The sequence below is a fragment of the Scyliorhinus canicula genome, chromosome 5, assembly GCF_902713615.1.
Source record: "Scyliorhinus canicula chromosome 5, sScyCan1.1, whole genome shotgun sequence".
NCBI lineage: Eukaryota > Metazoa > Chordata > Chondrichthyes > Carcharhiniformes > Scyliorhinidae > Scyliorhinus > Scyliorhinus canicula.
The window spans coordinates 84,345,877-84,360,354 of record NC_052150.1 but is presented as its reverse complement, the minus strand read 5'-3'; the positions used below and the strand labels follow the sequence as shown (position 1 = coordinate 84,360,354).

General features: G+C 43.5%; 1 protein-coding gene across 1 annotated transcript in view; it reads left to right on the top strand.

Moving 5' to 3' along the window:
• cmc1 (C-x(9)-C motif containing 1) overlaps nucleotides 1–14,478 on the top strand; it is a 101,375-nt gene that overhangs the window by 71,190 nt on the left and 15,707 nt on the right. Inside the window, exon 3 of the mRNA XM_038797311.1 lies at nucleotides 10,916–11,006. Within this exon, the coding sequence (XP_038653239.1) occupies nucleotides 10,916–11,006 (91 nt within the window). The remainder of the gene's footprint in view (nucleotides 1–10,915; nucleotides 11,007–14,478) is intronic.

Sequence of the window (14,478 nt, the reverse complement as noted above, 5' to 3'; positions counted from 1 at the left end):
AAAGTGATTTTTCCAAGAGTCTACACTTTTGGGATATCTGCTTCTTTCTGACAAACCACCCCATTTATGATGGATGGTTTAATCAACAGGGAATGAGTTTGCCAGGCTGCTGCACAAAACCATTTAGTACTCGCTCCCTGTCGGTAATGCAATAGATATAGTCACTCACAAATGCTGTGCCCTATCCTTCAATGTGTGGAATTGGTAGTGGTGGGGCAGGAGTTCAGTCTTGTTTTTTAACTTTCACCCAGACTGCAGTCTTTTCTCGGTGATACAGCAGACACAAGGGGAGGGGGGGGATTTTCTGTGTGTAAGGTCCCGCCGTTGTCAATGGGATTTCCCATTGAATCCACCCTCCATCGCCGAGAACCTGCAGTGGGAGTTAAATTCACAAGTAGAATCATAGCACTGGTGTAAATTGGCTAGGCAAGATTGCCAACGAATCGTCTGCGGTAACCACGTCCTTTTTGCAGTCTCTGCCTTGGCAAAGCAGTAGTTTATGCTGTAGGGGAAAAGCAACGTGTAAAGTGTGTCGAGTTTCTTGGACATTTAGAAACCACTCAAAATATGGCTTTGTGCATTTTTTGTAATACACTGAATATTTGGCTCCATTTGCTGATCTTGATAAGATTTCAAATGGAAGAATGAAAGCCTTCCTTTGGAGAGGAGCTTTGACCACAGAATGCCCCAGTGCTTTATAGCAAATTAAATACTTTTGGAATGTACTCGCTGTAACGTAGCAATGTAATGTCGTTGTTAACCCCAATTGTCTTAATGCCGATGAATTCCTAATCCAATGAAGTAATTATCTTCCCAGTATTGGAAGATTTCAGCATCAAAACTTAAGCTTGGGACTGCTGTAAGTGAGATCGTTGAGGCCAACATATTTCCTTAATTGCACTGAAGTTTTCCCTTTATTCCTGAATTGCAAATTATGTGTGCCGAACGAAGCTCTTTTCTAAATTAGTAGATCATAGTTTGGTATGCAGAACTTTGAGTGCATTTCTTTTCTCCCATGCTGTTGTGGTTCGCGAATCGAACAACATGACCTCAGAGTTTATTTCTGGATTTGAGAGGCTACTGAATCACAGCAACTGTAGTGTTCTTTCTGAAAAATGTAATGATGAGAGTTGAAGCAATGAATTGAATTTTATTTGCAGTTCGAGATGGTTAATGTTTGGGACGATGTCTGTAACCCAAATTGTCAGTGTGTATTTGTGCAAGCATTTTGGTTGATATTATGGACGTGACGCCATGACCTCTACCGCTTTTATCACCCGCTTGATTTCTCTCTGGAACCTTGTCTTCTGCCTTCCTGTCACTCTGTCATGTCGTCTTTCGGGCACAATCTGATGAAAAAGAGTCTGCTCTGGGCGTTCCCAGTGCTTATAGCAGAGGGAATGATTCAGCTATCTAACGGCACTCTTTTTTTGTTTTCAGGCCTCAGCCGGGAGGCCCCTCCAAGGCCACACTCCATCGTGTTTCCTGCATTGAAGAGCGCCGCTCTTCAGTGCAGGAGAGATCAGGACACCCATCTCTCGATCCCCGGAAACCCCCCCCCCCCCCCCCCATCACCTGTTGGGGGATCCTTGAACCCCACCTCGTATGCCATCCGGGCACCTTGGCACTGCTAGCCTAGCACCCAAGCAGCGCCCCTGCCAACCTGGCAGTGCCAGATGGGCACCCTGGTAGTTGCCAAACCAGGGTGGTGCTCAAGTTGCACTGGCCGTGCCAAGGTGCCTGGGTGGCTTCAGCAATGCCAGGATGCCCCCTTGCCCAAATACAAACCACCCAAGGGCCTGTGAGCGCCTGGGAGACCCCCCCCCCCCCTCCCCGCAAGTGCCATTCCGCCTGGTCCCCATTTGTGGGGACCAGTGCTAAACGCCACCCAACTCGGGTATCCTCGGTGAGGCCCATAGATCTGGCGTGGGCAGACAATTCTGAAAGTCTGGGTCCTGCCCATTGTGGGCTGGATCCAGATCTTGTTTGATCTCGTGAGGCGTAATGATCATCGAGAAACCCTGAAGAGGCCTGTCGTGGGGTCTACCAGCTGAGGCCCATCCCGATTCCGGCGGGACGTGGTCGTAAATTGCGCCTTTCATATCTGTTCTTGGGTACTTTGTATCCTTCCTACTCTCCTGCTGTTAATCCAATCTTGAATGCTCCATGATTAAACCGATGTGCCTCTCGAGCCATTCTCCAAAGCACCCATCCAGGGAGCTGGTTCTGTTTCCTTGTGAGCTGCTACACAAAAAGCTTCTTCACTTATTGACCTTCCTTACCGACACCCAGGGCCGGCTCAAGGCACCGGCAACTCGGGCAGTCGCCCGGGGCGCCATGTGCTCGGGGGCGCCAGAGACTCGGGTCCTGCGCATGCGCAGTTGGGCCGGTGCCAACCAGCGCATGCGCGGTGGCCGCCCGCCCCCAGGGCGGCCCCCCAGCTCGGTCCGCCCCCCCGCACCGGCCTCGGGTCCGCCCTCCGTGTGTCCACCCCCCTCTCGGGTCCGCCCCCCAGCCCCGGGTCCGCCCCGCCCTCGGGTCCGCCCCCCCACCCCCCCCCCCTCGGGTCCGCCCCTCCTCGGCCTCGCCCCCCCCCCCGCCCGCCCCCCCCCCCCCGTCCCCCCGGCCACCCGTCACCCACCCCCCCGGCCACCCCCCCCCCCGACCTCCCCCCCAAGGGCGCCGAAGTTCAGCTTGCCCGGGGCGCCAGCAACCCTAGAGCCGGCGCTGCCGACACCCATCTAACTTTCTTCCCCTCTCACTCAACTTATCCTTACTGCTGTCTTGAAATTTGATTGTTGCTCAACAGATAACCTTGTTTCTGCTGTTCCCTCGAAATGTCCATTCACTTGCGAACAATGCCTTTATAACTATAGGTAATCATATTGGGATCCTGTCACTGAATGAAATTTGGCAACATCTTTTCTTCAGTGAAGCCTCCCTGCACGTCTCTCCATCAGCCGCCGCTGTAACTATTGCGGTGGAGGTTGTGGCCCTTACCATCAGAGCACAGCTTGGGTCTGTCGGCAGTTCCTCTACCATTGTTTCTTCTTTTAAATACCTCACCTTGTTCTAAGCCTCTTGCTTCTCCTTCAGAATTCTTGTTCTATTACACCTCTAACCAACAAGCCCTGACACCAGTTTCTAATAGAGATGTTGTCACTCCTCTCCTCCTCCAGCCTCTCCTTCTGAGCAATTCCTCAACTTCCTTGGTTTCAATACCATTTGAGTTCACCTATTCTGTTCTAATTTTACTGTACTTTCTGAACCAATTTCTCCATTAATTTCTCCTTCAGAAAGCCTGCAGAGACACAATGGGCCAAACGGCCTTCTGTGCTGTAACCGTTCTATGATTTTGTGACATTAACTCACCGACCCATATGTATGGTTGCCCCATTGATTAGGTGCTGAGGAAGTGCTCCGAAAGCTGGTGATTCGAAACAAACCTGTTGGATTTTAACGTGGTGTTGTAAGACTTTAAAATGCACTCTTGTCAGCCTCTTTTCCTTCACATGCCGAAAGGTCCTGTGCTCTCATTGTTGCCTAAAATCTAGCACACCCATCCTTGTCTACTCGCAATTGGTTTGTGTGCCCCAGTGAAATCAATTTCAAGGTCCTTGTTTTCAGATCTCTCCACTCTGCCTCATTTGGTTAATCTTTTTCAGCCACACAACTTCTCAAGAAGCTTGGCACCATCCAGGACAACGCAGTCCGCTTGATTGCTCCTCCTTCCACAAACATTCAAACCTTCCCCCACCGATGAACAGTGGCAGCCTTGTGTACCACTTTCAAGATGCACTGCAGTAACTCACCAAGGTTCCTTAGCATCTTCCAAACCCACGACCACTACCATCTAGAAGGACAAGAGCAGCAAATACCTGGGAACCCCACCACCTGGAGGTTCCCCTCCAAGTCACTCACCACCCCAACTTGGAAATATATCGCCATTCCTTCACTTGTCGGTGGGACAAAATCCTGGAACTCCCGTCCGAACAGTGCACCTACACCTGAAGGACTGCAGCAGTTCAAGAACGCAACTCATACCACCTTCTGAAGGGCAACCAGGGATGGGCAATAAATGCTGGCCTAACCAGTGACGCCCACATCCCATAAATGAATTTTTTTAAAAGTACTAAATTATTTGTGGGCTTACAAATCTACTACATCTTCTTTCTTTGTCTTCTACAGCACTATAACTTAGGATCAATGGGAACGCAGTTCATATAATGTTCATGAGGATCTGAACTTCTAGTAGTTGTGCTAGATTTCCAATGAATACAAAACTTTGGTTTAGTGTTGCATTTTTTGTTCACATTTATACTCTTGCAGACTATTTCAGTAAACAGACGGATAGTGCATTTGTTGAAGTATCCAGTGCTTTCTTAATGCAAAAAATCAGAATATAACATTTTCCCTTATAAAGGAAGAAGAATTTTCCCGTCATTGTAAATAATTTACTTGCTGATTGATATTTTAAAACTGACGTGCAGGAAATTAATTCTTGTCTAGTTGTTACCTTGCATGTGAAATAAATTTCATACTTCACACATTTGAAATAGCATGTAAATTGCGAACCTTTCTGGCCCATGCATGTTAAATATTGTATTTTAAATTGGGAATTTGTGTTATTAAATTTGAGACCTTCTAAAAATCAAATGGCTCAACTGCTGTGCTTGCAGCTCACAGTTTTGAGTTATATAGTCAGTTACAAATGAGGCCTGAAGTAAATATGGGAAATTTATTGTGTATAGTTTCACTATTTTACAATGTAATTAACAGTAAACCCATATCTGTATCCCAGTGTGAGAACTTTATCCTTTGGGGTACTAACTGAATTGAATTTCCTTTTGCATGTAATTTTGGTAGAAAACTACTGGACTATCACACCTGTATGGGCTGTTAATCTTTGCTTTCTTCCATACCTTTGAAAATGCAGGGGGAAAAAGCAAAGCTTGCTGAGATATGGTTCCCTGAGGTTGGTGGCCCTTTGGTATCTCCAGGTTGCCATTCTTCATGTGCAAGTCTAGGCAGTGAGTCTGGATTTTAGTGTGGACACTCTTAACAGGAGCTTTTCTCCTGGTGGGATGAACTCTACAGACTCGTTGAGAGAAAAGTCTTGATCGGTAAAATGAGCTCTCTTTGTTCCATGGTACGGCCATCGAAAGGAGAAAGGACAAGCAAAATAAACTTGAAAAAATTGTCAAGAACTTTGGCCTGCTCTGTTTATTACTCCTCCATCTGTTTCAATGTCAGAGGCCGAGAATAGGCTGTCTGTCTTGTTTGGGTAAATATGGATGAGAGTAAGAGAAGAATAAGGAGGAAGGAAGCAAGAAGAATCATTTAGTAAATGACATGGAAACTACAGGATTTGTTCTTTATCAATCAGGATTGGCAGCAATTAATTTGTTAAGAGTTTAAATTGGATTAGCATGCAATGTGTAATCTTGGTAATTGGTTTGCAGTCTTGTTGCATCTTCCCAGCAAACAAATTATCAGATTACTGAAAAAATCTAATTAAAATCTTCTTGTTAAACAAGTGACAAAACATTGATAATAGCTAATTTAAGGTTTAAAATCTACTGTTGGTATATGCAAAGTAGAGTATTAAATAGGTAATTAAAAATGTACAATATTGTCTTTTTGAGTATGAAAATTGAATGCGATTGGTAAATCCATGCTAGTGTGCATACTTGCACAAATACTGGACTGGAACAAATATGCTAAAGCAATGACGGTAAAGGTACATTTATGTAATTATTCTTGTTAATTCAAAGTTGATTTTGCTTGAAACATCATTTGAATTATTCAGTAGTTCAAGTTAAGCAATGTTGAAAAAAGAGTGCAGGAGTTTTTTTTACACAATCCTAATTTGAGTTAACGGATAATTCAAATTATGTAAATTTTGTGCTTTGAGTGGTGATTTGTGATTATTTTTAACTGACCACAAAAATTGACTTAATGCTTTTTCCAGCAAAATAATTGATACTAAAAGTACTAAGCTAAATTCAGAATTTGCATTTGATTGAACTAATATTAAAATTAATTGATGTATTTTCATTTATTAAAGCGTACAAGGGTATAGTGTGATCTTTAAGCAGAAAGGTTGATGAGGGCTGTGGGGGTATTGCCGTGGTAGTGGCCATTGCTGCTGGGAGACCCCTCTGTGGGCCACAGAATGTCCAATTAGAAGGGTCCCTTCCCCCTTGATCACATAGGATATCTTATACAGATTACTGAGAGGTCTAGATAGAGCGGACGTGGAGAGGATGTTTCCACTAGTAGGAAAAACTACAACCTGAGAGCACAGCCTCAGACGGAAGGTACAATCCTTTAAAACAGAGATGAGGAGGAACTTCTTGAGCCAGAGGGTGGTGAATCAGCGGAACTCATTGCTGCAGAAGGCAGTGGAGGCCAAGTCACTGCGTGTCTTTAAGATAGAGATAGATAGGTTCTTGATTAATATGGGGATCAGGGGTTAAGGGGAGAAGGCAGGAGAATGGGGATGAGAAAATATCAGCCATGATTGAATGGTGAAGCAGACTCGCTGGGCCAAATGGCCTATTTCTGCTCCAATGTCTTATGATGTTATGGATTCCCAGGTGGTCCACCCATCCATTGCTGGTAAATTGACAGCAGTGGTGAGAAGAGACCTTATGTGGTAGTTCAAGTGGTTCCATAGTTCTCTGGGTGGGAGTACGCAGTTGCTGGCAGAATGCCATTGCGACAGAAAGACAAAGGGCACTCCACCCCCGTGCTCCCTCCCAATGTTTAGGTTCCCTCCTCCCCACTTCCTACCCCCTCCTACGGGCCCCAGAAAACATAGTCCAAATTTTGCAGTGTTCACTGTATGAGGAATGTATAAAATAATTATTCAATTTGAATGTATTAATAAACTTTTATTGCTGAAAAAATATAATTTTGTCAACATTTTTCTTCTTGCACTCATCAGGGCATTTTGCAAGAATAAAATCCAAAGGAGACAAATTTATACTGTACCAGAAGAGAGTGCTGATTAGTTGGCAAGTGGACTCTGATCAGTATATGCATTACCATGGAGAATGCACCAGTTGAACAGGGCCGTACATAAGGGATATGTTGTTTGATATGATTCACCAGTCTTTGGGATGTGCCGCCTATATACCTAGCATCGCATTGTCAAAGTGTTTAATCTTACACTCATCGGGATAATTTACAAAACCCACAACACAAAGTTCAACATTAGATGTGATTCCATGATTGGACAAAATTTGTTAAATATTCCTCATTGTGCTAAGAATTACACTGACAACCAATTTTAAGATTGTCAGTCGGGCTCACAATGTGGTGCTTTTGAGTGAATTGGAAGCGCCAAATACATTAATGCACAGGGCTCTGTTCTTTGCAGACAGAAAAATATGTGCACACATTGTGCCTGTTTCAACTAAACAAAGTATGTGACAGCCATTTGCTGGTTCATTCCACAGGGCAAGGCCTTGACTAATCACAGTCAAACTGCCTGGTTTAATTTTGAACAATGCTTGGCAGTTCACTGTCCGTCACTAACTGGTCTAAATATAAAGAACAGCGGAGTATGAGTGAAAGGAGAAGGAAATTCAAGTACAAGAGAAAGCTAGCTAGGAATGCAAAAACAGATAGCAAGAGTTTCTATAGGTATCTAAACAGGAAAAGAGTAAGTAAAGTGAGTGTTGACCTCTGGAGAATGAGAATGGGGAGTTAATTGTAGATATTAAGGAAATGGTGGATGTAATGAACAGATATTTTTCTTCTGTCTTCACTGTAAAGGATACAAGAAACATTCCAGTATTAGCTGTAAATTGAGAGTTGGAGAGGAGTGAGGAACTTGGTACAATTACAATCACTCGGAAAGTAATACTGAGCAAACCGATGAGCTGGGGGTTACAGGTCTCCTTTCATCCTTGGGACTCATCCAGCATACTCTTTTCACTCTCGCCAGCCCACCTATCTTCAGACCGTTAAGGATGCCAGCAGCCCAGTCTTAACAACCTCAAGAAGAAGTATGTTCCTAAATTCAACCATCTTTTCCCCATCCGGGCCCATCACCTGTGAAAACCCATGCCCCATTTAGACATCTATCCACCATTTCTGGAGCCTTTATCCATTCCCTTCCAGTAAATGATGTGGTATTCCTGTGACACACTTGTTTGTGAACTTTTCATGCAGGATTTTGGTCTGCAAATTCCCTCCACTCAGTCTTCCTTCTGCCTTCTCTTGTTCGTCGTCTTCTTCCACCTACTTGCCCCTCTGCTGCCATTATGAGCCCTTGCCCTAACACCCCTATTCTTGCTTCCAGATTGTACTCCTTGTCTTCATTATTCACCTCAAAAAGTCTTTGCTGAACTGAAGATTGCCTTGTGCATGTCACTCTTTAGCGGTCAGGTTTGATGCTGACTTGATGATGATAGAGATGTTTAAGAATATGGTTTACATTAGGGAGAAAAAGCTGGGGTTATCTTTGTATTCCTGAATGAAAATGGAACAATGAAGTAGAATAGTTTTGGCTGATAAGCAAGGCCCAATCGTACTTTACGTGGCCCAGAGAATGAAGGGCTAAACCAGTTGTCCGCTATACCCATTCAAATCTCCAACTTTTAAACTTCTAGAAGCGGAGATTAAGGCTGAACCTAGAGGAATGGTGAGAATGAGTAATAATTTCAACAGGAAATAGGGCATCAAAGGTGGAGGTGAATGTATTTTTGAACAGATCAGTAGCTGCAGAAATGTTGCATTGGATAAAGAGCCAAAACCTGGATGGTTGAGATTTTGAAAATTTAAGTTGTAAGTGAATTGTTTATTAATAGTCGCCCATCGAAAACATTGGCTTGTTTGGGCAAAAGATATTGGGCGAGAATCTCCGGTCTGGTCCATGGCAGGATCCGTCGTGAGCGAGAATGGAAAGCTTGGCGTTCCAGCCAAAACTCACTCAGCAGCACTGGGAAATCCCAGCTGCAAACGAAGATGGAAGGTTTCATCCATTAAATGTGCTAAGGGCTTCTGCCCGTTTTATCACAGGATAAATTCAGCAACCTTCTGCATTGTGTTGAAAAGAAAAAGCATTTGCAATAAGAATGTTTACAAAATTGGAAACTGAGTTAATGGGGCTATTACCATTTGTAGTAGGTAAACCGAGTAGTATTTCAGTATGCAACTGTATGTTAAATTTGAATTCCTTAATTTGGCATTTCAGAACTAATCACACTCCATTTTAACAGGTTTAGCAGTCTGAACTGAAAAGTAACTTGGGCAGGCAACCTTATTTTAAGTCCAGTGTTCTCTAAGCACTCGGATATTTCTTTTTTAAGTGCACCTTTTGTGCCCCTAAAAATTTCAATTAAATCACGGCAGTATGTTTAATTTTCCTTCTCCTTTCAAGAATAGGAGACTAACCTGAGCAGCAAGATTGTTTTAGTCCCTTTTAAGAATTTCCATTGCAAAAAGTCAGCTGTAGAAACTGCTTGTTGGAATTAGTGCAGTAGCTTGTTTCACTGCGAATGAAAATTACTTTATTTATTAGATTGAAGAATTTGCTAACAAATTTTCAGATCATTCTTGAATGGCTGCTGTAGTTATTTGCAATACAAGTTCCAGAATTTCAAAATAGTTATTGGGGTAGACAGGAATGCGGGACTGAAGTTACAATCAGGTCAGCCATGATCTTATTAATTGGCGGAGCAGGGACCAAGTGGCTTCCTCCTGCTCTTCGTTTGGTCGTATGTAAATTGGTAAAGGGTCATCTGGACTCGAAAGGTTAGCGCATTTCTCTCCTTACAGATGCTGCCAGACATGCTGAGATTTTCCAGCATTCTCCCTTTTGATATTTAAGTAGCTTGATTGATAAAGGTAGAAAATGAAAATGAATTCTTGAAATAGGTACGGTTATGTTGACTAATCCAGGGAGGTAGGTAGAATCCCATTTGAGACAATCCCATCAATTTTTGCTACTTTGATGCCTGCACAATGATTTATTCAATGAGAGAATTAAGAACTCTAAAGTTATGTGATACACAGAATACTGCTACAATATCTAGTTCCTATCAGTAATTTGGATTAATAATTTATTGAACACAACAGTTCCAAGATGAATGTTTTGTTTTATTCTGGGCTGTTACGAGGATTTGATTAGTGTAATGCTGAGTGGGTATTGCCGTGTTGATGGCTGTCACTACTCAGGATTTAAAGAATAGTACTTTATTTTCTTTCTCATGTTACTTTTCTTTCTTGTACTGCTTCCCATTGTTTATTTCCTTTTTTTTGTCTTTCACCATTTCCTTTTTCTTAATTTTCTCCCTTACCTGGCCATATGGCAACAGAGGTTATAACGTCATTTGAGTGATGCTGAGCAGTGTGGGTAGATTCTAGATTCATTACTTTGAAGCAGCTAAGTCTCAGCACCAACAAATGACAGATAATAGCACACTGTTAAAGTGCATTGAGTTATATCTAATTACGACAGTTTTCTGCCCTAGTAACCATTATTACAGCTATCTAATACTTTGATGAGGTTCTTTGAAACCACAGTGTCCAGGTAGTTATCTTGTTTTTTGATGCTGAATGAAGACTGTGATAGTACTATATCTGTATGTATGTTCTTAATTGACCAAATGCTGTTATAAAATAGCTAAACCAAGCAGGTGCTTTCCTTGAATTAGTTATTGCTCCAAATCAGGACTTATTCCCTTCTGGGTTCATTTAGATGGTGAAGAACTATACCATGGCATAATTTGACCTGATTTCAATCTTTTATCAGTCATTTGATCAATCAACCTCTATAAGGGATCCAACCATATCACAATGTGTGTCTGTGTAAGGTTAACACCTTCATTCATGTCTTTGGTAATATTCACAAGAACGAATGCATTAATAATTTGTGGCTGACTGAACTCTTGTGTCATTACAGCCTTTACCAAATGCTGCCAGGAAGAGGGCTTATTAATGGTTGTAAAATGCAGAAAAGAAAATGCTGCACTGAAGGAATGTCTTACTTACTAGTGAGTATTATACAACACCATGAAGATCAATGTTAAACAATATAGTGAGCCCTGCATCAATGTGAGTTACCACCATAGCCAGTATATATGTTGCATTTCGTGCACTTGCAGCCAAGTCTGTATTGCTCTTTGAACCAATTCTGCATTATGTTCTGGGGAAAACAGTCAAGGAAATATAATGAAGTATTAAGAAAACGATGTAGACCAGGTAGACAGGAGATATGCAGAAGATAGGGACCCAGCACAGTTGGAAAAGAGGAAGGAACTCCAGGCGAGCTTTGACCGACTATCTACCAGGAAGGCGCCAATTGAGGCGAGCAAGGGGGGCAGTTCACGAGCATGGAGAGAAGGTGGGCTGTATGTTGGCGGGTCAGCTCCATAGGGAGGCTGCGGCAAGGGAAATTGTCCAAGTGCGGGACAGGGCAGGGAAGTTGGCGGTAGCTCCAGATCAGATTAACAAGGTCTTTAAGGAATTCTATGAGAGGTTGCACAGGTCAGAGCCACCTGAGGGAGACCAGGAGATGCAGGAATTTCTAGATGGGCTGGAGTACCCGAGGTTAGGGGAAGGGGACAGGGCTACATTAGAGGGGGTGATAATGGAACAGGAGATAAAAGATGTGATTGGGAGGATGCAGTCGGGGAAGGTGGCAGGGCCGGATGGGTTTCCGGTGGAATATTATAAAAAAATTCAAAAATAAGCTGGTACCGCTGATAGTGGGGATGTTTGAGGAGGTGATAGGGAAGGGGGTGTTACCACAAACTTTGGGGAAGGCATCGATTTTCCTGTTACTTAAGAAAGATAAGGATCCGACGGAGTGTGGGTCGTATAGGCCCATATCACTTTTAAACTTGGACGCAAATATATTGGTGAAGGTCCTGGCAGGTAGGCTGGAGGAGTGCCTTCCGAAGGTGATAGGTGAAGATCAGATGGGGTTTGTGAGAGGGGAGGCAGCTCTTTTCGAACATTTGGAGGGTATTGAATGTGGTTATGGCACCGGCGGAGGGGAAGGAAACAGAGGTGTTTGTGGCATTGGATGCTAAGAAGGCATTTGACCGGGTAGAATGAGGGCACTTGATGGCAGTTCTGGAGCGGTTTGGAATTGGATCCAGGTTTGTGGACTGGATAAAGCTATGATATAAGGTGCCCAGGGCCAGCATTCCACTTTACGACCTCAAGGAAATCATAAAACTGGCGCAATTCAGCTCCTGCAGGAGAACTTAGTCTCCCAAATGGAGAATTCCATCCAGGATAGGACACTGATGCATGAATCATTAGCTTGAGAAACCATTCCTCCAGAAGGATTTTATTTAAAATTGAAATGAATCCAGATAGCCTGTGTCACGATATGCAAACATGCAACCAATGAACACTCAGAATAGGACACAGCCAATGGGCAGTCAGGACACTCAAAGGTGGCATCACCACAAGGGGGCATGACACTATAAAAGGGATGAGGCACTCACACCCTGCCTCTTTCCACAGACAGACATCTAGAGAGTTAGACAGGGTTGATCAGTAGCATCACACCCCAGCACGTGGCTTAAAGCAAGCTGGTACAGTTAGACTGAGTTACTACAGTTAGATTAGCAGAGAGACAAACTCATTTGAGAACTGTGTTAATAGTTCAATAAACAGTTGAACTCATTTCAGAGTCTGGAGCATCCTTTAATTAAGACTGCATCAAGTAGCAGCCTGTGTTATCCGAAGCAGCATAACACAACAGCCTGCATTCTGGAGTTGATATTGGGTGCAATGTAGCCTGCAGAATACAATATGATCTGGAGTATCACTAACTGGATGTATATCAAATAATCCCTGGAGTTGAGAGGCAGTAACACTTTTCAGTGACTGCACTGAGTTCCACTCTAGAAGTCACTCTTGTTGTGATGATATCAGGAAGTATCAGTTTCTTCAAAAATAAGCTTTCTTCAAAACAAAGTTGCAGAATAGAACTTTACTAAGAACTTTGCAAAGTAATTTGATTTCAAGATTGATAAATCAGGAATCCTACAATCTGGACAATTGCATCTCTTTGTCCCGCTGGATACGAGTGCAACAGAAGCACGTGCAGCCTCCAAAGTTAGAAAAGTTCCTCAGCCTGCTAAACGTCAGATGCTAAAGGGCATCCCAGACCCAGTAATTTCAGATCTTCACACTCATCTGTTCAACTTATACTTTACATATTCCCAGAAGAGAATACCAAAGATCCAGAAGAATCCCAGCGTTACCCGGAAAGAGGTCTGCATTCTTCAAAGAGATCTTTAGGACCCAGCAGGTCTTTCCCCAATGAGAACCACCCAAAGAGCACTCCCCTCAGTTGATCTCTGCTTTATAGACAAAATGGATCAAATTAGGCCAGCTTCTATGAAAACCAGACTGTCCTCTTCTGCCACTGACAAATGTTGCTGTTACCAACTTGGTCAGTATTTTTCCCTCGAATTCAGCAATGCTTTGCCGAATCTGGCATGAAGCAACCACAAAAATGCGGTCGACTCTCGACTGTCCTCTGAAAAGACCTAGCAAGTCCTCAATTGTATTAAACTGCAACATAAAAGTCAAATAAGAATTAAGCTTGATAGACCACATGACATAAACCTAGGCTCTGGAAATTCGCAAAGCAAACCCAGTCCAAAAGCCTCAGCAAATTCCTCCTCATTACATCTGGGGACGCTTTAAAATTAGGAGACTTTTCCACAGTCTTGTGAAGGCACAGACTGATCTAGTCAGACTCATAGTGGAAAGTATTATTCTGTTATCCCAGACACCTCCATCATCATCCCTTTGTTATGTCCTCTCCCATCAGCAGGACAGACTCATCAGAGCTGGTAATACAGTGATATACATTTAGAATGGAGCAGTCCTGGGAGCCCTCAACATTGACTGTGGACCACATAAAATTTCAAGGCTCCATGTCAAAGATGGGAAAGGAAATCTCTTGCTGACTACCACCGATTTCCCTCCCTCAGCATATGAATCATGCTGTTTCATGTTGAGCACCATTCAGAAGAATGACTGATGGGCGGCATGTGGCGCAGTGGTTAGCACTGGGACTGAGGCACTGAGGACCCGAGTTCGAATCCTGGCCCTCGGTCACTGTCCGTATGGAGTTTGCACATTCTCCCCATGTCTGCGTGGGTTTCACCCCCACAACCCAAAAGTGTGCAGGTTAAGTGGATTGGCCACGCTAAATTGCTCCTTAATTGGGAAAAACAAATTATTGGCTACTCTAAATTTAAAAAAAAAAGACTGAGGGTAGCAAGGATACAGAATATACTCTGGGTGGGTCTGCATTGTCTCTCACCAAGAGTGGTTTAGTACAGTAGTCCCCCTTTATAACGCGGGTGTTGGGGTCCAAGACAGCCACCCGCGTTGTATCCGAGCCGCGGATATCCATGATGGGGGTTTTAAATTTATTTAAAAACCTATGCTAGCGCTTCCCATTGAGAGTCTACGGGGGGGCGGGGGGAGAGG